The sequence below is a fragment of the Lithobates pipiens genome, unplaced genomic scaffold (genome assembly GCF_037356315.1).
Source record: "Lithobates pipiens isolate NorthernLeopardFrog02 unplaced genomic scaffold, aLitPip1_a1.2 Scaffold_16, whole genome shotgun sequence".
Taxonomy (NCBI): Eukaryota; Metazoa; Chordata; class Amphibia; order Anura; family Ranidae; genus Lithobates; species Lithobates pipiens.
In genome coordinates this window covers 15,216,261-15,241,718 of record NW_027507748.1, presented here as the reverse complement: position 1 = coordinate 15,241,718, position 25,458 = coordinate 15,216,261, and the positions used below count along the sequence as shown (strand labels likewise).

The 25,458-nt window shown below is 45.7% G+C and overlaps 1 protein-coding gene across 8 annotated transcripts in view; it reads right to left on the bottom strand.

The window, feature by feature from the left end:
- The window catches only part of STXBP5L (syntaxin binding protein 5L), a 508,429-nt gene that overhangs the window by 75,075 nt on the left and 407,896 nt on the right, over nt 1–25,458 (bottom strand). For 4 of the 8 annotated variants that reach the window (XM_077479605.1, XM_077479607.1, XM_077479608.1 and 1 more), the window contains one exon: nt 19,605–19,655. The exons of the other annotated variants lie outside the window; for them this stretch is intronic. In XM_077479605.1, the coding sequence (XP_077335731.1) occupies nt 19,605–19,655 (51 nt within the window). The remainder of the gene's footprint in view (nt 1–19,604; nt 19,656–25,458) is intronic. 8 annotated transcript variants of the gene reach the window in all.

Here is a 25,458-nt window from a genome sequence, read left to right as displayed (position 1 = left end):
CTGTTGCTGTCTGGGAGCTGTGGGCAGGTTGGGCACTACCCGGGGGGGGGGGGGGGGGGGGGCAGGGAGATGATGTTACCAAAAGCAATGTGGCCACACCCACTGTTTGCTGTGGCATCCTATGTGCACCGCATAACTACTCTCCTTGAGGAACCCAAAGGTGTCCTATGCCACTAAAGTGTTCTGGTTTGGCTTAAAGAAAAGGTGGAAACCCTAGTCCCATCCCCCCCACAGTTAGAAACACTTAGACCCCTTTCACAGTGGGGGCGCTTTGCAGGCACTATAGCGTTAATAATAGCGCCTGCAAACCGCCCTAAAACAGCTGCTCAATTCACTACAGTGGGAAAGCCCCAAGCGGTGCGCTGGCAGGGGGCGTCAGAAAAAGTCCTGCCAGCAGCTTCTTTGGATCGGTGAAGGAGCGTTGAACTCACCGCTCCTCCACAATGAAATCAATGGGCAGCGTTGTATTACCGCCGGCAAAACGCCACTGCAGCGGCATTTTGCAGCCGGATGTAACCCCTTTTCGGCCGCTAGCGGGGGTTAAATCCACCCCACTAGCGGCAGAATAGCGCCGCTGAAATGATGGTAAAGCGGCGCTAAAAATAGCGCCGCTTTACCACAGACGCCCTAGGCGGGTCAGTGTGAAAGGGGTCTAACTAGAGAACACATTTAACCCCTTGATCGCCCCCCTAGTGTTAACCCCTTCCCTGCCAGTGACACTTACACAGTAATCAGTGCATTTTTTAAAGCACTGATCGCTGTATAGATGTCACCGGTCCCAAAAATGTGTCAAAAATGTCCGATCTGTCCGCCGCAATGTCGCAGTCCCGCTAAAAATCGCAGATCGCCACCATTACTAGTAAAGAAAATTAAAAATAAATAACAATAAAAATGCCATAAATCTATCCCCTATTTTGTAGACGCATTAACTTTTGCCTAAACCAATCAATATACGCTTATTGGGTGTTGTTTTTTTTACCAAAAATTTGTAAAAGAATACATATTGGCCAAACCTGATGAAGACATTTTTTTATTTATTATTTTTTTAATTTTTTGGGGATATTATAGCAAAAAGTATAAAATATTGTTTTTTCAAAATTGTTGCTCTGTTTTTTTTTGTTTATAGCGCAAAAAAATAAAAAAAACGCACAGGTGAGAAAATACCACCAAAAGAAAGCTCTATTTGTGGGGAAGAAAAGGGACGTCAATCTTGTGTGGGTACGGCGTCGCACGACCGCGCAATAGTTAGTTAAAGCGACGCAGTGCCGTGTCGCAAAAAATGGCCTGGTCATTAAGGGGGGCCAAATCCTTTTAGGGCTGAAGTGGTTAAGCACATTTATAAGAGCCACTTTAAATATTTTATTACATTTATTTATGTGAAAGTGGGAATTCTGACACTGTATCAGAGCACTTTCTATGTATTTACAGTATATGTTTGCACAATGCACACACACTATATTGTCAAAAGTATTGGGACGCCCGCCTTTACACGCACATGAACTTTAATGGCATCCCAGTCTTCTGCTATATACGAAAATTCGGTCATTTGGACAGTTTGTTCATTTTTTGGCCATTTAATGTGTACAAATCGGTAATCGGTTGGGACGTTTTTGAGCCAAAAAAAAAAAGGACAAGTTTGGAAATTTTCTGCCAAATGAACTATAAGTTGAAAAGGTTGATGTGTTTCCCGTCCAAACTGTTTGCACTAGGAATATGTGAAATAACAAACGTCTTAGTCCGCAGGGTTCAGCATTGAGTTCGCCCGTCCTTTACAGCTATAACAGCTTCAACTCTTCTGGGAAGGCCGTCCACAAGGTTTAGGAGATGTGTCTATGGGAATGTTTGACCATTCTTCCAGAAGCGCATTCGTGAGGTCAGGCGCTGATGTTGGATGAGAAGACCTGTCTCGCAAGTCTCCGCTCTAATTCATCCCAAAGGTGTTCTATCGGGTTGAGGTCAGGACAATCAAGTTCCTCCACCCCAAATTAGCTCATCCATGTCTTTATGGGCCTTGCTTTGTACATCGGTCCAAACCATTTGGTGGAGAGGGGGTTTATGGTGTGGGGCTGGTTCTCCTCTGCTTCATTTTTAGTCTCTTAAAACTTTAATAAAAAAATATTTGTACCAGAAATGTTATTCTCCTGTGCTGTAACTTGTGTTGTCTTAGCCCTTGTACACATGGTTTGGACATTCCGACGGAAAATGTCTGATCGGACCGTGTTGTCGTAACCCACACATGGTCGGATTATCCATCGGTCGGAATGTTCGACCAACAAAGTTTGAGAGCTGGATATAAAAAATTTCCGACAACATGATCCAATCGGACTTTGTCCGATCGTTTGTAGAGAATTCCGATCGGACAAAGTGCCACGCATGCTCACAGGAGTAAGAAACGAGAAGCTCAGAGGTCACAAGACAAAAGAATCTCCCAGACCACACCATGACATGCTGGGCTGGACCATCTCACTACTGCTAGCTGATTGATATCGATTTCCTCCAAGATAAGCCAGCACTGAAAGGCCCACCTCCCTCCTCCACAGCTAAAGCAAATGTTAGAGAGATCAGCGGTATGATTGTACACCCCTCGTTAACTGCTATTTTGATGTTTGAGAGAAGCTTAACGTTATCTTGTGGCCAGGCTATGGACAGTAAAAGTATTTATAACAAGCAGTAAGTTAACTTTAAAACAGAGCCAGAATGACCTCTGTAGTTAAAGACATTGTGGAGCAATTGATATCCACAGCAGAATAGCACTGACGTCACTGAAGTAGTTCTCTCAGCAGCTCTGCTCTTCTAAAAGCTCCTGCTCTGTGTCTACAGGAGAGATTAGAGGGCGCAGAGTCACTGCTGGGAGGAGCAGGGTGAGCTGAGCTGCAGAGTCACCTGGTGACCCCGCCCCCCCCCTCTGACACATGGTTCCGTGCATCAGAGGTGACCCCGCCCCCGTTATATAAGACCTGTCAGAAGGAGAAGAGAAGCGTCACACACCGGGAGCCTCCCCTTGCGCAGAGCGGCCTGAGAACGAAGAAGAGACGCCGTGGAGGAAGATGCCTGACGAGAAGACCGGAGTAAGAAGAAGAGGATCGGAGGAAGAAGAAGATGGAGGAAGAAGAAGATGGAGGAAGAAACCAAAGGATGAAGAAGGAAGAAGACCAGGAGAAAGAAGATGAAAGAAGACTTTAATAAAGGAATTGTCAAAAACTCGTCTCGTCATTTTTAACACTTTTGTCACTTTTTTGGTGAAATGGTTAGGGGTACTTTTGTACCCCCTTACCATTTCACACAGGGGGGGAGGCCGGGATCTGGGGGTCCCCTTGTTAAAGGGGGCTTCCAGATTCCGATAAGCCCCCCGTTTGCAGACCCCCGCAACCACCGGCCAGGGTTGTGGGGATGAGGCCCTTGTCCTTATCAACATGGGGACAAGGTGCTTTGGGGGGGGGGGGGGGACTCCAAAGCATCCTCCCAATATTGAGGGCATTTGGCCTGGTATGGTTCAGGAGGGGGGGCTCTCTCTCGCCCCCCGCTCTTCCCCTGCGGCCTGCCAGGTTGCGTGCTCGGATAAGGGTCTGGTATGGATTTTGAGGAAGACCCCCCACGCCATTTTTTTCACGCAGGGTTCCCCTTAAAATCCATGCCAGACTTGAATGGCCTGGTATGGATTTGGAGGGGGACCCCCACGCCATTTTATTTATTTTTTTGGTGCGGGGTTCCCCTTAAAATCCATGCCAGACCTGAAGGGCCTGGTATGGATTTTGAGGGGGACCCCCACTCCATTTTTTTGGCACGGGGTTCCCCTTAAAATCCATACCAGACCTGAAGGGCCTGGTATGCTCTTGGAGGGGAACCCATGCCGTTTTCTTTTTTTCAATTAAAGTCGCCTGGCCTGGGGGCGACTTAAAGTCGTGTTGTAAGTCGCCCCAAGTCGCGCTGTGATTCACACTCAAGTTGTGTCCAAGTTGCCTCCCAAAGTCGCGCTGGAAGTCGTGTTGCCCCTGTGTGAATGGACTGTTAATGATTAGGCGTGCGCTATTATCAATTGCGCCGTCATATTATGTGTTGCGCTTATGCCGGTGCATACGCTCAGTTGATAATTTATCTGGCGCACAAATGGGAGGTATGAACCGGCGCAGCACATTCATCTTAGTAAATCAGCCCCACTGTGTCTCTGCGGACATGTTTTTCATTTATTCGAATGGTACTATGTGTCGGGAGACATGTTTCTGGAGTGTCAGTATGGTACTGATTGTGTTTCTGTGGTCGTGTCTCTGGTGTGTCAGTATGGCGCTGATTGTGTCTCTGCAGACATGTATTGGTGCATTCACATGGTTCTACGTGTCTGGAGAACAAATAGAGGAGTGTTGTTCCAAAGGATGGTTATTAGGCAGTAATGGAAAATCCATATGTAATAATACTTTAATGGCAAATAATCAGAGAGTACATCTAGCTGCCAGGGGTTACAAACATATCCAGAGTAAAAGAAAAATAGCCATGTAAAGGTAAAACTTCAATGAGCCTGTAAATAACATTTAGGAGCCCCGAAGAGATGGAAAGGAGGCTGTCCTACCTCCAATGCTGGGACGGGTATGTCAGAAGTCCAGGAGAGCCTGTGGGTGATCAAGGGCATATAGGGTAAGCCAAAATGCCAGAGGTGAAGGACTGTCCACCAGTCAAAGACCCCCACAGCACAGGGCGCCCAAGAGAAACAGTCGGGGCCAGCAGCATTAGTACCACCATATGCAGACAGGCTCCAGTTACAATGAGTTATGTGATCCAGCAATGGGGTGAGAAAGATTAAAAAAACATTGCGTGAAGTTTAACAGTGCAGGACTACATGTTTCGGGGATTAACCCCTTTCTCAGGTCATGGAAGTCGATCTGCAGTACCTGTGCTGTAGCTCTCTTCCCTCGTATATCTGCAATACACTGCTGGTCCCGTCCGTTTGTCCTTGGGCGCCCCGTGCTGTGGGGCCTTTGGCTGGTGGACAGTCCTTCGCCTTTGGCACTTTGGCTTACCCTATATGTCCTCGATTACCCACAGGCTCTCCTGGACTTCTGACATACCCGTCCCAGCATTGTAGGTAGGACAGCCCTCCTTTCCATCTCTCCAGGCTCCTGGGTGTTATATACAGCCTCATTGAAGTTTTGTCTTTACATGGCTATTTTTCCTTTACTCTGGATGTGTTTATAACCCCTGACAGCTACATCTACTCTCTAAACTGATTATTTGCTATTAATGTATTTATTACATATGGATTTTCCATTACTGCCTAATAACCATCCTTTGGAAGAACGCACCTATATTTTCCATATATTTCTTCTCTTTTGGTCTTTTGAGATTGGGAGCAGCGGCCCCAGTTTGGCAATTCATTTTCCAAGAGGACTTCCTTGGTCACCCATGTTTGCTCCTTGACTCTGTTGATCTTTTGTACATGTCTGGAGACACTTCTAGTGATTGTGACTCAGACGACATATTTCTGGTGGGTCAGTATGGTACTAATTGTGTCTCTGTGGATATGTTTCTTGTGTGTCAGTATGGTACTAATTGTGTCTCTGTGGATATGTTTCTTGTGTGTCAGTATGGTACTAATTGTGTCTCTGTGGATATGTTTCTTGTGTGTCAGTATGGTACTGATCGTGTGTCTCTGTGGTCATGTTTCTGGTTTGTCAGTATGGAACTGATTGTATCTCTGCCGATGTGTTTCTGATTTGTCAGTATGGTACTGATTGTATCTCTGCCGACATGTTTCTGATTTGTCAGTATGGTACTGATTGTATCTCTGCCGATGTGTTTCTGGTTTGTCAGTATGGTACTGATTGTATCTCTGCCGATATGTTTCTGGTTTGTCAGTATGGTACTGATTGTATCTCTGCCGATATGTTTCTGGTTTGTCAGTATGGTACTGATTGTATCTCTGCCGATGTGTTTCTGATTTGTCAGTATGGAACTGATTGTATCTCTGCCGACATGTTTCTGGTTTGTCAGTATGGTACTGATTGTATCTCTGCGGACATGTTTCTGATTTGTCAGTATGGAACCGATTGTATCTCTGCTGATATGTTTCTGGTTTGTCAGTATGGTACTGATTGTATCTCTGCGGACATGTTTCTAGTGTGTCAGTATGGTAGTGATTGTGTCTCTGCCGACATGTTTCTGATTTGTCAGTATGGAACTGATTGTATCTCTGCCGATATGTTTCTGGTTTGTCAGTATGGTACTGATTGTATCTCTGCGGACATGTTTCTGATTTGTCAGTATGGAACCGATTGTATCTCTGCTGATATGTTTCTGGTTTGTCAGTATGGTACTGATTGTATCTCTGCGGACATGTTTCTAGTGTGTCAGTATGGTAGTGATTGTGTCTCTGCCGACATGTTTCTGATTTGTCAGTATGGAACTGATTGTATCTCTGCCGATATGTTTCTGGTTTGTCAGTATGGTACTGATTGTATCTCTGCGGACATGTTTCTGATTTGTCAGTATGGAACCGATTGTATCTCTGCTGATATGTTTCTGGTTTGTCAGTATGGTACTGATTGTATCTCTGCGGACATGTTTCTAGTGTGTCAGTATGGTAGTGATTGTGTCTCTGCCGACAGGTTTCTGGTTTGTCAGTATGGTACTGATTGTATCTCTGCGGACATGTTTCTGATTTGTCAGTATGGAACTGATTGTATCTCTGCAGACATGTTTCTAGTGTGTCAGTATGGTACTGATTGTATCTCTGCCGATGTGTTTCTGGTTTGTCAGTATGGAACTGATTGTATCTCTGCCGACATGTTTCTGATTTGTCAGTATGGTACTGATTGTATCTCTGCCGACATGTTTCTGATTTGTCAGTATGGTACTGATTGTATCTCTGCCGATGTGTTTCTGGTTTGTCAGTATGGTACTGATTGTATCTCTGCGGACATGTTTCTGATTTGTCATTATGGAACCGATTGTATCTCTGCTGATATGTTTCTGGTTTGTCAGTATGGTACTGATTGTATCTCTGCAGACATGTTTCTAGTGTGTCAGTATGGTAGTGATTGTGTCTCTGTGGACGTCTTTCTGGCGTGCCAGTATGGTTCTGATTGTATCTCTGCCTACAGGTTTCTGGTTTGTCAGTATGGTACTGATTGTATCTCTGCGGACATGTTACTGGTGTGTCAGTATGGTACCGATTGTGTCTCTGTGGACATGTTTCTGATGTGTCAGTATGGTACTGATTGTATCTCTGCGGACATGTTTCTGGTGTGTCAGTATGGTACCGATTGTATCTTTGCCGACATGTTTCTGGTTTGTCAGTATGGTAGTGATTGTATCTCTGTGGACATGTTTCTTGTGTGTCAGCATGGTGCTGACCATGCCCATGTTTCTAGTTGCACCAGTATGGAAGTGATTGTGTCTCTGCAGACATGTTTATGGCTGTGTCAGTACAATACTGATTGTTCATGCATGTATATTTCTAAATGCAGCAGTATACAATTTTAGTACTGACTGTCTGCAGATGTGTTTCAATTTGATCAGTATGGTACTGACTGTCTCTGTGCATGTTTCCGGTTGTGTCAGTACAGTACTGATTTTGTTCCTTTTCGGTACACATGACTAAATGTTCCTTTTTTTTCTCTGTGTCAACTACAGTTCAATCCCCGACCAGTCTGGAGGACCACAAACTGGCCTTTAAAAAACAAAACAAAAAAAAACAGTTTGGGGAATCCTGGTCTAGACTTACATCTGGTGCATGCGGAACATGAAAAGCATTTATCGTGGTTATCTTGTCATGAATAAAAATGCATTTATGAGTACAGTTATGGTGCATTTACCATATAGTAAACCCATTACACCCTTAACACACCATTGCGTAAATCTGTAACATCCTGACAGATCCAAGACATATCCATGACATGTACAGTGCCTTGAAAAGTATTCATACCCCTTGACATTTTCCACATTTTGTCATGTTACAACCAAAAACATAAATGTATTTTATTGGGATTTTATGTGATAGACCAACACAAAGTGGCACATAATTGTGAAGTGGAAAAATAATAAATATTTACAAATAATAACATATTTATATTTAACATAAATAATAACATATTTACAAATAAATATGTGAAAAGTGAGGCATGCATTTGTATTCTGCCCCCATTACTCTGATGCCCCAAACTAAAATTTAGTGGAACCAATTGCTTTCAGAAGTCTAGCAAATAGAGTTCAACTGTGTGTAATTTAATCTTAGTATAAATGCAGCTGTTCTGTGAAGCCTTCAGAGGTTTTTTATAGAACCTTAGTGAACAAAACAGCATCATGAAGGCCAAGGAACACACCAGACAGTTCGGGGATAACGTTGTGGAAAAGTTTGAAGTAGGTTAGATTATAAAAAAATATCCCAAGCTTTAAACATTTCACAGAGTACTGTTTACTCCATCATCCGAAAATGGAAAGAGTATGGCGTAACTGCAAACCTACCAGGACATGGCCGTCCACCTAAACTGACCGGCCGGGCAAGGAGAGCATTCATCAGAGAAGCAGCCAAGAGGTCCATGGTGACTCTGGAGGAGCTGCAGAGATCCACAGCTCAGGGGGGAGAATCTGTCCACAGGACAACTATTAGTCGTCTCTCCACAAATCTTCCCTTTATGGAAGAGTGACAAGAAGAAAGACATTGGGGAAAGAAAGTCATAAGAAGTCCTGTTTGCAGTTTGTGAGAAGCCATGTGGGGGACACAGCAAACATGTGGAAGAAGGTGATCTGGTCAGAGGAGACCAAAATTGAACTTTTTGGCCTAAAAGCAAAACGCTATGTGTGGGGGGAAAACTAACACTGCACATCACCCTGAACTCACCATCCCCACTGTGAAACATGGTGGTGGCAGCATCTTGTTATGGGGATGCTTTTCTTCAGCAGGGACAGGGAAGTTGGTCAGAGTTGATGGGAAGATGGATGCAGCCAAATATACAGGACAATCTTAGAAGAAAACCTGTTAGCCCTTGTACACACGGTCAGACATTGTCGGATAATCCGACCGTGTGTGGGCTCCATCGGACTGTTTCCGTCGGAATATCCGACCGACAAAGTTTTAGAGCTGGGCTATAAAATTTTCCGGCAACATGATCCGATAGGACTTTATCCGATTGTTTGTAGAGAATTCCGATCGGACAAAGTGCCACGCATGCTCAGATCAAATTCCTAGACCAAAGCTATTGGCTACTAGCCTGAACGTAGTCCCATCATAACGAAATAACGTCATCACGTTCTGAACGATCGGATTTTCCGACAACTTTGTCTGACCGTATGTATGCAACACCAGTTTCGGACAAAATCCGATGGATTTGGTTGTCGGAATGTCTGACCGTGTGTACAAGGGCTTAGAGTCCGTAAAATACTTGAGCATTCCAGCAGGACAACGACCCTAAACATACAGCCAGAGCTACAATGGAATGGTTTAGACCAAAGCATATTCATGTGTTAGAATGGCCCAGTCACAGTCCAGACCTAAATCCAATTGAGAATCTGTGGCAAGACTTGCAGTTCACAGACTCTCTCCATCCAATCTGACAGAGCTTGAGCTATTTTGCAAAGAAGAAGAATGGGCAAAAACTTCACTCTCTAGATGTGCAAAGCTGGTAGAGACATCCCCAAAAAGACTTGCAGCTGTAATTGCAGAGAAAGCGGCTTCTACAAAGTATTGACTCATTGACTCGGGGGGGGGGGGGGGGTGGCTGCATTCAAAATGCCCCCCACACTTTTCACATATTTGTAAAAAAAAAATTGAAAACCATTTATCAATTTCCTTCCACTTCACAATTATGTGCCACTTTGTGTTGGTCTATCACATAAAATACATTTATGTTTTTGGTTGTAACATGACAAAATGTGGAAAATTTCAAGGGGTGTGAATACTTTTTCAAGGCACTGTACACATCTGCTTCCATTGCATCATCTGTTGTCAGTGCAAGATATGCTATGGAATAATGACTTGTACAGCGCAAAGTCTGAGAATACAGCAGCATATTAACCACTTCAGCCCCGGAAGAATTTATCCCCTTCCTGACCAGAGCACTTTTTGTGATTCGGCACTACGCCGCTTTAACTGACAATTGCGCGGTCATGTGACGTTGCACCCAAACAAAATTGACATCATTTTTTTCCCCACAAGTAGAGCTTTCTTTTGGTGGTATTTGATCCCCTCTGCGGTTTTTATTTTTTGCGTAAACAAAAAAAGAGCGTCAATTTTGAAAAAAAAACAAAAACAAAAAAAAACAATATTTTTTTACTTTTTGTTCTAATAAATATTCCCCATAAATATATATATATATATATATATATATATATAAAAACACATTTCTTTCTCAGTTTAGGCTGATATGTATTCTTCTACATATTTTTGGTAAAAAAATAAAATAAAAAAAATATCACAATAACCGTATATTTATTGGTTTATTTTATTTTGAGGAAAAAAAAAAGAAAAAAAGAAAACAATATTTTTTTTAATTTTTGTTCTAATAAATATTCCCCAAAAATATATATATAAATATATATATAAAAAAAAAAAACACATTTCTTTCTCAGTTTAGGCCGATATGTATTCTTCTACATATTTTTGGTAAAAAATAAAATAAAAAAAAAACACAATAACCGTATATTTATTGGTTTATTTTATTTAAAAAAAAAAAGAAAATATATTTTTTAATTTTTGTTCTAATAAATATTCCCCAAAAATATATATATAAAAAAAAAAAAAACACATTTCTTTCTCAGTTTAGGCCGATATGTATTCTTCTACATATTTTTGGTAAAAAAATAAAATAAAAAAATATCACAATAACCGTATATTTATTGGTTTGCGCAAAAGGTATAGAGTCTACAAAATAAGGGATAGATTTATGCCATTTTTATTATTATTTTTTGTTTATTAGTAATGACGTCGATCTGCGATTTTTATCATGACTGCGACATTATGGTGGACACATCGGACACTTCTGACACTTTTTTGGGACCACTGTCATTTATACAGCGATCAGTGCTATAAAAACGCACTGATCACTGTGTAAATTACACTGGCAGGGAAGGGGTTAAACACTAGGGGGCGATCAAAGGGTTAAGTGTGTCCTAGGCAGTGAGTCGAACTGTGGGGGGGGGGGGGGGCTACCACTGACATGACAGCAAACACTGCTCCCAATGACAGGGAGCAGTAGATCTCTGCCATGTCACTAGGCAGAACGAGGAAATACATTGTTTGCATCTCCCCACTCTGCTGCTCTATGACACGATCGTGGGACACGGACGGACATCGAGTCTGTGAGACCCACAGGCACAGTCACGGAGTATGCGGCGGGTGCGCACGTGCCCACAATGCCGAGTTTTAAAGGGGACGTACAGGTATGCCCATTTGCGCAGCCGTGCCATTGTGCTATAGTATATCGTCGTGCACTGGTTGGCAAGCGGTGGTGTCTCCCAGCTCCTCAGTTTCCACCTGATGCTGGCTGCTGGGAGGCTATTTAGTCCCCTACTAGTGCCTCTTGCTCCCGTGTTTTACTGATGCCAGATTCTACTTACCATTGATCCTGATCTTGCTTTTGTCCTGTACTCTGTACCATGCAGTCTTGTACCTGCTCTCTCGTTCCTGATCCCAGTTTTGTTATTCCTTCCCATCTGCTCCCTGCACCTCCAGTTTTCAACTGCTTTCCTGTGTTCCCCATTTCGTATATATTGTATACGTATACTGTAGTTAGCTGTTATTTAGGCTTTCTGATTGTTGTGTTGATTAGTTAGGTATTCTGCCACTGGGATTTTGGTTCACTTACATTTTTATGTTTGCTGTGTTTCACTGTAAATAAATTTCACTTAAATCATACACAGTCTGGTCCCAGTTTCCTGAGTGTAGCCATGCAGATCTGGCCACCCCTGCTGTTGATTCCTGACATCCACTGCCATAGCCAGGCAAGGCTAAATATTCTCCATGGGACTGTACAGCAAGATGGCTGACGACAGATAGTGGCAGATACAGGTCCAAAAATTCACCAGAACCATCAAAAACGCAGAACCACATCCAGAATGCAGAAATTGTGGTGTGCACCAGTCGTTAAAGTTTAGGGAAATCCAAAATTTTGAACTGTCACCAGAATAAGAGGTTGGCGGAAATCTTCTGCTAGAGAAATTGAAGTTGATTTCCCTAACTTTGTTGAACTTCCTTCTCGCTTTGTGATGTATATACAGGCAGGGCTGCTGATATTAGGCTACCGGCAATACTTCCATACCAGACTTGGGCCTTCCAATGGTCTTGGTGACCTTGGGGACGTAAAGTGGTGGAAATGACAAAATTCTGAATTGTCACGAGAACTGGAGGTTGGGGGAAATTTTTTGTTAGAGAAATGTGTGGCTACGGTTAATCTAAATGTTAATTTCCCTAACTCTGATGAGCTTTCTTCTCAAATTCGTGATTTATCTACAGCCACGGCTGCTGAAACTGGGGTACAGGCAGTACTTCTATAGCAGGCTCAGGCCTCAGTGGGACTGGGCCTGAAAGGAGCTCCCTGAAGGCTTGGACTGGCCGCCTTAAGGGCCAGAGGATCCTCCATTGTGCTCCTGCCCAGCAGTAAATTACTAAGCCAACTAAGTTGTCATTAGGTGGGGAGTCTTGGCCCAGCAGGGGCTGCCTACAGGTTTAGAGTGGCCTCCTGCAAGGGCGGAGAATCCTTCCATGAGTCCCTGCCCAGTAGTAAGTTACACAGCCAACTATGTTGTCATTAAGTGGGGAGTCTTGGCCCAGCAGAGGCTGCCTACAGGCTTAGAATGGCCTGCTGCAAGGCCAGAGGATACTTCAGTGAGCCCCTGGCCAGAAGTAAATTACTAAGCCAACTATGTTGTCATTAAGTGGGGAGTCCTTGGCCCAGCGGGGGCTACCTACAGGCTTAGAATGGCCTGATGCAAGGGCAGAGAATCCTTCCATGAGTCCCTGCCCAGCAGTAAATTACTAAGCCAACTATGTTGCCATTAAGTGGGGAGTCTTGGCCCAGCAGGGGCTACCTACAGGCTTAGAGTGGCCTGCTGTAAGGCCAGAGAATCCTTCAGTGAGCCCCTGCCCAGCAGTAAATGACTAAGCCAACTATGTTGCCATTAAGTGGTGAGTCGTGGCCCAGAAGGGGCTACGTACAGGCTTAGAGTGGCCTGCTGTAAGGCCAGAGAATACTTCAGTGAGCCCCTGGCCAGAAGTAAATTACTAAGCCAACTATGTTGTCATTAAGTGGGGAGTCCTTGGCCCAGCGGGGGCTACCTACAGGCTTAGAATGGCCTGATGCAAGGGCAGAGAATCCATCCATGAGTCCCTGCCCAGCAGTAAATTACTAAGCCAACTATGTTGCCATTAAGTGGGGAGTCTTGGCCCAGCAGGGGCTACCTACAGGCTTAGAGTGGCCTGCTGTAAGGCCAGAGAATCCTTCAGTGAGCCCCTGCCCAGTAGTAAATTACTAAGCCAACTATGTTGTCATTAAGTGGGGAGTCTTGGCCCAGCAGGGGCTGCCTACAGGTTTAGAGTGGCCTCCTGCAAAAGCAGAGAATCCTTCTGTGAATCCCTGCCCAGTAGTAAATTACTAAGCCAACTAAGTTGTCATTAGGTGGGGAGTCTTGGCCCAGCAGGGGCTGCCTACAGGTTTAGAGTGGCCTCCTGCAAGGGCGGAGAATCCTTCCATGAGTCCCTGCCCAGTAGTAAATTACAAAGCCAACTATGTTGTCATTAAGTGGGGAGTCTTGGTCCAGCAGGGGCTGCCTACAGGCTTAGAATGGCCTGCTGCAAGGCCAGAGGATACTTCAGTGAGCCCCTGCCCAGCAGTAAATTACTAAGCCAACTATGTTGCTTTTAATTGGTGAGTCGTGGCCCAGCAGGGGCTACCTACAGGCTTAGAGTGGCCTGCTGTAAGGCCAGAGAATCCTTCAGTGAGCCCCTGGCAAGAAGTAAATTACTAAGCCAACTATGTTGTCATTAAGTGGGGAGTCCTTGGCCAAGCGGCGGCTGCCTACAGGCTTAGAATGGCCTGATGCAAGGGCAGAGAATCCTTCTACGAGTCCCTGCCCAGCAGTAAATTACTAAGCCAACTATGTTGCCATTAAGTGGGGAGTCTTGGCCCAGCAGGGGCTGCCTACAGGTTTAGAGTGGCCTCCTGCAAGGGCAGAGAATGCTTCCGTGAGTCCCTGCCCAGCAGTAAATTACAAAGCCAACTATGTTGTCATTAAGTGGGGGCCTGGGCCCAGCAGGGGCTGCATGTTGCCTCCTGCAAGGGAAGAGAATCCTTCCGTGAGTCTGGGCCCAGCAGGGGCTGCCTACAGGTTTAGAGTGGCCTCCTGCAAGGCCAGAGAATCCTTCACTGAGCCCCTGCCCAGCAGTAAATTACTAAGCCAACTATGTTGTCATTAAGTGGGGAGTCTTAGCCCAGCAGGGGCTGCATGTTGCCTCCTGCAAGGGAAGAGAAACCTTCCGTGAGTCTGGGCCCAGCAGGGGCTGCCTACAGGTTTAGAATGGCCTCCTGCAAGGGCAGAGAATCCTTCTGTGAGTCCCTGCCCAGTAGTACATTACAAAGCCAACTATGTTGTCATTAAGTGGGGAGTCTTGGTCCAGGTGGGGCTGCCTACTGGTTTAAAGTGGCCTGCTGCAAGGCCAAAGAATCCTTCACTGAGCCCCTGCCCAGCAGTAAATTACTAAGCCAACTATGTTGTCATTAAGTGGGGAGTCTTGGCCCAGCAGGGGCTGCCTATGGGCTCAGACTGGTCAGCTGCAAGGCCAGAGGATCTTCCAGCAATCCCTTGCCCCATAGTAAATTACTAAGCTGACCAAGCTGCCAACATAGAATCTGCCCTTTCTGCACAGCTCTGGAGAGGCTCACCTACCACTCCAGGTAGAAAACCTGACTGATAGGCTATACGGGGCCCCATGATTTCTAAAGACGGCACGGACTGCAGGCCAGGAAGTAATGAAGGAAAATCTCCCTAATGGAACATAGGTATAAAAAAAAAAAATAGCTGACAGATGTTTTAACCCTTCCCTATACTGTTCAAAAGTAAAAAAAAAAAAAAAAGAAAGATGTGGCTTTAGCCATCCATTAAACCAAGGACTAAGCAAAGACGTGATGCTATGCAGGATTTATACGTGCACCAGATCAGGACACAGTGGTCCTAGGGCAGGAATGTATTCATGTAGAAGAAAACACTATATGCTGTATCACGTTATGCAGTTTACTGGAAGTGGTACTTTACCATGAATAGTAACAACAGGAGCAATGCTGTCCTTAGAGACAAATAAAAAAAAAACGACAGTACAGAGCAGGAAACCACCAACTGTAAGTCATTAATGGTATTTAGCGTCGCACTCATGGCGTTCCGCTGATCATAAAAATGTCCTTTCTTGTGTCGTTTCTATCTCTTAGCCCTTGTACACACGGTCGGAGATTCCGACAACCAAATCCGATGGATTAATTCCGGAAGAGGTCCGGAAGTGATGTTGCATACACACGGTTGGACAAAGTTGTCGGAAAATCCGATTGTACATAACCTGATGACATTATTTCGTTACGACGGGACTACGTTCAGGCTAGTAGCCAATAGCTTTGGTCTAGGAATTTGATCTGAGCATGCATGGCACCTTGTCCGTCGGAGTACACATGATCACATGATCGGAGTATGTCCGATCGGAGCATTTTGTCGGAAATTTTTTTACCGGCAAGTTGGAAAAGTTGGTCCGTCGGATATTCCGACGGAAACAGTCCGATGGAGACCACACACAGTCGGAAATATCCGACAAAACGGTCCGATAGGATACATTCCGTCGGAATCTCCGACCGTGTGTACAAGGGCTAAAAGGGGCACCCAAGACTTTAATTCATTTGTGAACGTGTTGGTGAAAACCTTGCAAATTAATCTTGTGCCGGTAGAAAAACCAAAGGCTTGTTGAAAATTCTGTCCATGTACACAGCAGGCGATCTTGGCCTTCCAGTCACTGCATGCATTGTGTAATTTTGCCCGCCACGCGTTCCTCTAATAATTTAGCTTGTTTGAAAATACTGGTAAATATATCTTAATTCGATTGGTTAGTGAAGGACAGAACATTGACATGGATCCTGTAACACAATACCCCTATAGCACGCACCCATACTGGTACAATTATGTGTATTTGTAATGACTGTGGCTCTTCCTTGTGTACAGAAAACCCAGAATCCAAAACAATGAGTATTGGGGCAAATGTCAAGTCCACGGGCCTATTCTCTATCTCTGCCATTATATATAAGGTACATTAACATGCGGCGGGGGGGGGGGGGGGCGCCGTGATGGCAGGCAATGCATAGAGACGAGGCCAGGGACAAGCCTAGTTGTCATGGTAACGCGAACGCTGACATATAGAAATATTGTGCTGGGACTGGGACTTGCACTTATCACACGGTACATACCGCTCTTTGGTAACATACTTTGTTTACAGCAATACATAACCAGTTTAACCCATTAAGAATGTTTGCATGTTTTCTGATAGATAAAAAAAAAAACAATAACGTCACCATCGTTCGACCATTCACTTCAACAAACAATTTCCCATAGGATTATAGGTGAATTTAACATATTTATGCATGTTATTTACCTGGAAAAGTCTTCCATGTGTAGACATCCAAAAGCCCCGAGACTGCTGCTGGGTGCCGCCATCTTGAATTCGATGTTAGCAGCCCCAGCAGACTCTCCATAGTACTCCTCTTCACTCTTTGCCCAAGCTTAAAAAAAAAAATAGGTAGGGAGGCAGTGGCAGCCACTCCATATGGGACGCCACCCCCCCTAATTCGTGCACCCAGCCCCTAATCTACATGCATGGCGCTGGACACATGGATTTCGATGGGGTTTTTTTTGTTTGAAGCACATGATTAGAGCCTGCGGCTCTAATTGGTTTAAAAAAGGGTGGGCTCGGGGATCAGAGCACTGCGCCCAGAGTCCAACGAGTTGTGTGACAATAGTGAATTAATATTCACTATTGTCTTTCTGCTTCTCCTCCTGGCCAATCAGGAAGCGGGAGGAGAGCATTTGGCCAAGAGGAGAAGCGATCATATTGGCCGGTACTGGGGGTGGGGAGGATGAACGGGGAGATCCGGAAGATGGCTGCCATCATCTCTCTGCTCTGCATCATCATCCAGGGTGATCTCCCTGCTCTGCATCGCCACTCAGGGCGATGTCTCTGATCTGCAACGCCACCCAGGGCGATCTCTCTGCTCTGCATCGCCACCCAGGGCGATCTCTCTGCTCTGCATCGCCACCCTGGGCGATCTCTCTGCTCTGCATCGCCACCCTGGGCGATCTCTCTGCTCTGCATCGCCACCCAGGGCGATCTCTCTGCTCTGCATCGCCACCCTGGGCGATCTCTCTGCTCTGCATCGCCACCCAGGGCAATCTCTCTGCTCTGCATCGCCACCCTGGGCGATCTCTCTGGTCTGCATCGCCACCCAGGGCGATCTCTCTGCTCTGCATCGCCACCCAGAGTGATCTCTCTGCTCTGCATCGCCAGCCACAGCGATATCTCTGCTCTGCATCGGCAGCCACATCGATATTTCTGCTCTGCTTCACAACCCAGGGTGATCTCTCTGCTCTGCATTGCCTCCCAGGGCGATCTCTCTGCTCTGCATTGCCTCCCAGGGCGATCTCTCTGCTCTGCATTGCCTCCCAGGGCGATCTCTCTGCTCTGCATCGCCTCCCAGGGCAATCTCTCTGCTCTGCATCGCCTCCCAGGGCAATCTCTCTGCTCTGCACCGCCTCCCAGGGCGAACTCTCTGCTCTGCATCGCCACCCAGGGCTATCCCTCTGCTCTGCATCGCCACCCAGGGCTATCCCTCTGCTCTGCATCGCCACCCAGGGCTATCTCTCTGCTCTGCATCGCCACCCAGGGCTATCTCTCTGCTCTGCATCGCCACTCAGGGCTATCTCTCTGCTCTGCATCGCCACCCAGGGCGATCTCTCTGCTCTGCATCGCCACCCAGGGCAATCTCTCTGCTCTGCATCGCCACCCAGGGCAATCTCTCTGCTCTGCATCGCCACCCAGGGCGATCTCTCTCCTCTGCATTGCTGCCCGACCGCATGGGGGGGGGCACTGGGTTTTTTTTTTCAGCCCCCTCCGGTGCACCAGCCGCCACTGTCTGGCAGAGGAGCTGTCTGCACAGAGAGTAATAAGAAAAGGAGAGGGCTATGATGTGCACAGAGGGAGGGGGCTATGCTAGGGTTTTAACTCTCCTGGAGTAGTCAAATTTTCTAGTAAGTTGAAAGGCACATTGCAATTGAATAAAAAAAAAAAGACTTTTGCGCATATTAGATGATTTCCAATTACCGACTCTTACCACAGAGAAGTGGTGTTAAGAGCTCTTTTTGAAGCTCGGAGAGTTATATTACGGTATTGGAAGTCCGCTGACTCTCCCTCTCATAAGGAGTGGGTGCAGTGCATGGATGAAACTCTCGGGTTGGAAAAGTACATATATCAGCATAGGGGATGGCCCTGTTAATATGCAAATCTTTGGGGCCAATGGTTAGACACCCCCGGCTTGAGTCCCCCTGACCTGATCATGGGCAGGCTTCTCATAGGTTAAGATGCATTCCCTTGCTCATGGATCTTAGTTGAGAACTTCAATTCTTGGGTCAGATGTTATGGCTGTAAATATGCTGTATGTCAAATGTTCAGGTGTAAAAATGTCTGACTGAGTTGGGCCGTCTATGCATTAGTATGCATATCTAATGTTCATGCTTTGGAAGATATCTGATATGTGGGGAGGAACTAAACTGTGGGCAAGGGCTGTTACACAGAGTGCCAGAATATGGTTAAAGTATATGGAGAACACAAACGTATTATAGTACGAAGGGATGGGACGCATTCGGTTGACATCACAAAATCCGTAAGTTTATTTGATAGACAGCCCATACCATGTCCTTCAGCCCCTCTGATATGTTTCACCCATCCAGGCTTAGTCATTGAGTCTATGGGAAGCTTGATGCGGCAAGGTTCCATATTTCTTTTAACAACTTATACAGTGGGTAAAGCCTGGTACAGTATATAACAAACATCAAACTTAAAAGACTGGCAGACCATGAACCTATGACTGCATAGTTTTCATAACTTTTAAGCAAACACACAAATGCATCATTCATCTTCAAGCTATACATTACACAATTCTGGGTCCTTACAAACTACTATCCTTGCAGCTCTTTCTAGAACATAAACATCCATTCCAACCCCAAATCTGTCAGGAAATGTCTAAATATAAAACAACTCTTTTTTTTGTTAACTATGTTAGACTTTGGGGGGTGATAGTGTTGGAGTTAAAGGATAAGTGCAGTGAAGAGCATTTATTGAAATGGCAATGAGCATGTTGATATCTTACTGATTTCTCCCAATGTGTGTCTGCTTGCAAAATGGTATACAAATGTGGTCACAGGAAATGAGGGTCACACAAGCGTGGATGCCAGATGCTGCCAACAGAACTGCATGGAACGAGAAGTCTCCACCAAGCACTGGAAGGAAGACTTTGGGAGTCTCATGGGCTGGTCGGTAAAAATGCTTTTGCTAAATGAAAGTGAGGAAGCTTAAAACTGCTGGCTTTCGCCTACCGTACCAAGATCAGTCTTAAGATCTGTTGGCAGACTTAACTTTCTTGATCCTTTAACTGAAACAACAGAAAAAGGAGAAAGGTCATTATTAAATGCCAAGGAAAATCCCAGAACAAAAAAAAAAAAAAAAAAAAGAAAGACATTCTGTTGGGGGGAAAAAAAAAAATAAGGCTGCAGGACACACAGAGGGGAAAACAAGACCACCCATATCACATCAACACAATTGGTTTCCATCGGGCATAAGCAGTAGAAGGTCATGCAGCCTCCACGGGCACATTGCCTATCGACTCTGTCAAAAGCAACTTGAGTACTTGGCTTTTATATCCACAGGGCTGTAGATACAACTTCATGTTACATTTGCTTGAGAGCTACAAGAAACACCTCTCGATGCACCTCTGACCTTGGGTTATGGATGGCTGGTAGCTGAATTCTATAAAAAGAAGCCTCTAATGGTTGCTATAGCATGAGATGCTGGATAGAGGTCGGGCCATGTTCAAGTTGTCCATGATGCTGCTTTACTTTTGAGAAGTGAGTGCCTTTTTTTTTTTTTTTTTTTTGATTGAACAATGGCAACAAGCAGAATATATAGAGCTGTAAATGTTAATGCAGAGCCTGACATTCTTCCATAGCAGTAAAACATTTTTAATACAGTGTGAAGAGAAGCACTTTAGGGACTTTACATTTCCTGCGATCTACAAAGGGATTCGGCTTAACTCACCATTCAGACTGCGTAACATAGAATGAAAGATAACAACAAGTTAACTTTATGTACCAGACAGTGGCATAACTAGAACCTTCAGGGCCCCGATGCAAGAAACCATGAAGGGCCCCCCTGAACCCCAGCCAGGGCCCTTCCCTCCGAGTCCGGCGGTGGAACTCCAGGGCTTGGTCACAGGTATGACCTTTGTGAGCCCTGTAGTTCCACCACTGGTATCAGTAGTTTTTTTTAATTTTTTTAGGTGCCCCATTGGGGGACTGTCCCTAGGCAGGATGGGGTCCCCGGCCCCAGAAGAGATGAGGTCCTTTTCTCCAGAGCAGATGAAGTTACTGTCCCCAGGTGAGAAGGAGTCCCTGTCCCCAGGGGAGATGGGGGTCCCTGTCCCCACGTGAGAAGGGGCCCCTGTCCCCAGGGGGAGATGGAGGGGGTATGTAATGGTGTGTGGGGGATGGGGTCCTCTCACTCACCATGACCAAGCTGCAGGCCGCACACTCATCCATGTTGGCCTGGGGTCCATCCAGTGTGCTGGACAGGCGATCAGCATATCTCCCAGAAAGACCTTTCATCATCTGTGTATGACGGGGGAGGAGGGGGGCTGGCAGACAAGCCTGCAGTGTCCTCCGAGGGGCTCTCATAGGGCTGCACTGCATCTGTGTGCTTAAAGTTTGTTTACCCGGGAGAAGTATGTAGTGCAGTGTGGGCCGGACTCGGGAAGGGGGGCGGGACTCTAGCTGGGGAGAACAGACATCGGACTGAGCGGCAATGCATGGAGCAGGAGAGGGGTACTCTGAGGAGCCAGCCGAGGACACTGGTCATGCGGGGAATGCACAACTAAAGAGCAGCCAGTGCGACAGTCGAGCATGGAGCTCTGCTAGTCACCCTCCACCTCCAGCCACCCATGTGCATGGTGCACTGGTACCCCTAGCTGCCTATGCTGCTGCCGGCCATATGTAGAGGGGGCTGCATGGGCCCCCTGCAGCACAGGGCCCAGTTGCGGTCGCGACTGCTGCACCCCCTATAGTTACGCCCCTGGTACCAGATGATGGATAAATCATGCCGATTGAAATTGCACTGCCCTTAAAAGGATACTCAATCCAAAAACTGATATTCCAGATTTTGCTGGTGGCTTCTGGACATATGGCCAGCACTGGAAGGGAGCAGAATATCCTCCAGCAAAGATACTAAGTCGTTCAGGTCTTCAGGTTCTCTCTACTTACCCGAAACAGCAAGAGTTTTAACAGAACTTTTATGTCCACAATGGAGTATAGGTTTGCATTCATTTGTATATAGGCAGGGGTGAGGGAAAAATTTTCTTGACTTCCCATAGAACAAGGACGTTGAGGTTCTTTGGGAAATTGGGACAATGTCTGTGACTGTAATGCCCTGTACACACGACCGGTTTCCCCTTCAGAATAAACTCTGAAGGTTTTTCCGACGGAGTACCCAACGGAATTCCGCTGAAACCGTCTTGCGTACACACGATCACACCAAAGTCCGACCATCAAGAACGGGGTGACGTACAGCACGTTACGAGGGGACTAGAAAAAGAAAGTTCAATACCCAGTAGCCAATAGCTTCCGTCTCATACTTGCTTCAGAACATGCAGCATTTTTGGCCCGTCGGAACAGCATACAGGCGAACGGTTTTCCCGATAGGAAATGGTTCCGTCGGAAATATTTAGAACATGTTCTATTTCTAGGTCCGTCAGAATCTTCGGGAAAAAAAAAAATGATGAGGCATACACACGATCGGAATATATGATGAAAAGCTTCCGACTGACTTTTTCTGATGGTCATTCCGCTCGTGTGTACGCGGCATAAGGCTCCAACCAGCAGCTATACATAGTCGTACCCAGTGTTGCCAACCGTCAGTATTTTTTACTGTCCGCCAGTAAAAAAAGGGCACTTTTCTCCTGTCAGTAAATACCAGGGTAGAGCTGCATGCTGATGTCATCACACCCCTTCCGATCCCGGAAGTGCAGTTTTGGATGTATTGCCGGCGAGATTATTGTACAGTGTTTTTAGCGTTTTCATCTTATTTTTAACTTAGTTTTTATCTTATCTTATTTTATATAGTTTTTATCTAAACAGAAATTTTAATTCTTAATAAAACACCTTGGAAGGTTTTACACTATTGGAGCATTTTTTTTCTTTCTTACTCCTGTCTATGATGTTTGAGGAGGTTGGTCCGGAGGAAGATTATTGGTCCTGGTATCTACAGGAGTGTACTCCTATCAGCGCCTGAGAAATTTTGCTGAGGGTTATGATCAAAGATCAATAGACCTCTCTAGAGATAGGAGGGCCCCATGAACAGTGCTCCTTCTTTGTTATTTCAGGGGCATGTTTCCTACTTCATTTGACTATGTATACTACTGCTGGCTTTTAATTGAATTTACTTGGGTTTATTCTTTTATGTACAGTACCTCTACCGATATAGCCTAGCCCAAAACTGGGGCACTCTGTATTTCTGCTGTGGGGGCCCCCTACGACCGGGCGGCTGTGCTCTGCAGTGTCTTACCACTGCCTACCTTAGGTCGGCTCTGCCCTGGTGGCAGTAGAATTTTTCTACAGAGAACCTATTCGTGGTAGTGCCTTTCCTTCTACTTTACTTCACCTGCACTTAGTGGATTCCTCCTCTCTTCCTTTTTCTTTTCTTCAGACTTTCCACTTTTCGCCCCTTTTTTATTTCCCCCATCCCCTTGGTCACCCTGAGGGAGTGAGTACAGTTCCTAATCGCAGGTTATTATATGACCCTAAAAGGTAGTTTACTGGAATATCAAGGGGCTGAATTCCCCGGGAGAAACGAACAAGCTGTCTAGCTGAGCTTTGGAGGCATAGGCATAGAACGCAAATCGTCTTCCTCCAACAGACTCATTTTAGGGCAGACAAGATCCCCTAAAGTTCATAATAAACATTTTCCGCTGGTCTACCATAATCTGTCTCCATCCCCCAAATCCAAAGGTACCAGCATCCTCATTGCCAAATCTATCCCCTGGCAATTGCTCTATGTCTGTACGATCCAGGAGGGCAGGTTTCTCCTGCTTAAAGGAAAATTAGATTCCCGTACGTTCACTCTTGCAAACATTTACTTACCCAATAGTAACCCGTTTTCCAATTTTGGAAACATTTCTCTCAACTCTTGATTCTTTCCTAGAAGGCACTCTACTGCTGGGAGGCGATTTCAACTTCACCTTAGACCCTCACAGAGTTCTTCTACTCTCCCCAGAGGAGTAAGCCCCTGTACACACGGTCGGAGATTTCGACAACCAAATCCGTCGGATTTTGTCCGTCGGATTTTGCCCGTCGGATCTTGTCCGAAACTGTTGCATACACACGGTCGGACTAAGTTGTTGAAAAATCCGATCGTTTCAGAACGTGATGACGTAATTTCGTTACGATGGGACTACGTTCAGGCTAGTAGCCAATAGCTTTGATGTAGGAATTTGATCTGAGCATGCGTGGCACTTGGTCTGAACAAAATTCTCTACACGTGATCGGAGTATGTCCGATCGAACCAGTTGGTCGGAAAATATTTCCAACAAGTTGGAAAATTGGGTCCGACGGATATTTCCGACGGAATCAGTCCGATGCAGACCACACACAGTCGAATTATCCGACAACACGGTCCGATAGGACACATTCCGACGGATTCTCCGACCGTGTGTACAAGGGCTAATGCCGCGTACACACGAGCGGACTGTATGGCGTACTTAGTCCGTCATACAATCCGACGGACAGTCCGTCATACTTTCCACTGAACGGACTTGACCACACACGGATACCCAAACAGTCCGACGAAAGCTTGCGCGATGATGTGTACAGCACGTACGATGGGACTAGAAATAGAAAGTCCAATACACAGCAAAGCACCCTTCCGCCATGTAAATCCTTTCTGGGCATGCGCCATTCTTAGTCCGTCCGACTAGCATACTGAAGAGCGGATTGTCCGCTGAAACCAAAGTATGACGGACAGAATTTCGAAAAATCCGAAATTCTTAGTACGGACTGCACGCTGAAAAAGTCAGCTGAAGCCCACACACGAGCGGACTGTCCGCTGAAATGTGTTTCGACAGACTAAGTACGGCATACAGTCCGCCCGTGTGTACGCGGCATTAGACTCCGTATTAAAGAGATAGAGGGTCAACAACATCTGTTAAGTCCTCTAGATACTAGAGGTGGAGGTTTTGCACAGGAAGGCTTCATGTTGCTGCTGGTGATGAATGTCCATTAATGGACTTTTAAAGAATATGTATTCACGTGGACTTTACCACACTATATATTTTTAGTTTTTTTCTTTCTGATATCTTGTTACTGTGATTTGCTGTCAGCTTAGCGCAGTTCTGACATATGTATACAGTAAATGCCAGTGACAGGAAAAGGTAGCCAGAAAAAAAAAAAAATATATGGCTGCAACGCTCGTCTCCGGAGCCAGCTGAGACCATCCGAGTGCCTGCTACAGTGTGTGCGGCGCCGGTGGGGGGAGGGGGGCGGGTGAGTCTGGCGGAGGCAGTGCCTGAGCATGTGTCATTTGATATCATGGTGCAAAGGAGGCGGGCGGAGTGGATTGAGCCTCGTGTGCGGGATGGGAGCAAAGCAAGCCGGGAGCGGGACTGTCAGTGCTGTTTGGACTGGAGTGGACTGAAGGGGCTGTCTGGTGTGGAGAGAGACTGTCACTTACTCAGGAGGGGATATGCCATGTTGGTGAGGTATCATCATCTGTGTTGCTGCCACTGTGAGAATCAATTTCATGTGTGTGCGCCTGCCCAAATTTCTTGCCCTCCTGAGTCCTGTTCTGGAGCTACTTTACTTACTATATGGAAAATAAACTAAGACATACGACTTTCTTTCCTTAGTATCTTTCTTAAAATCACATTGCTAATTGCATATTGTACTAGTTTGTAGCCTAAATACTGAAATTTGCACGCAAAAACTGTAATTTTTTAACTTTTGGAAATGCCAGTAAAAACGTGGCTGTGCCAGGAAATTTTGGGTGATGTGAAAATAAATTTCAATCTAGTAAGTTGGTGGTGCCATGTCAGTCTGGTAGGTTGGCAACACTGGTCGTACCCCAGATTTAAAACGTATACTGTGCAATGTTATCACTATGCAGCACTATGCTACATCATTTTACACAACAATACC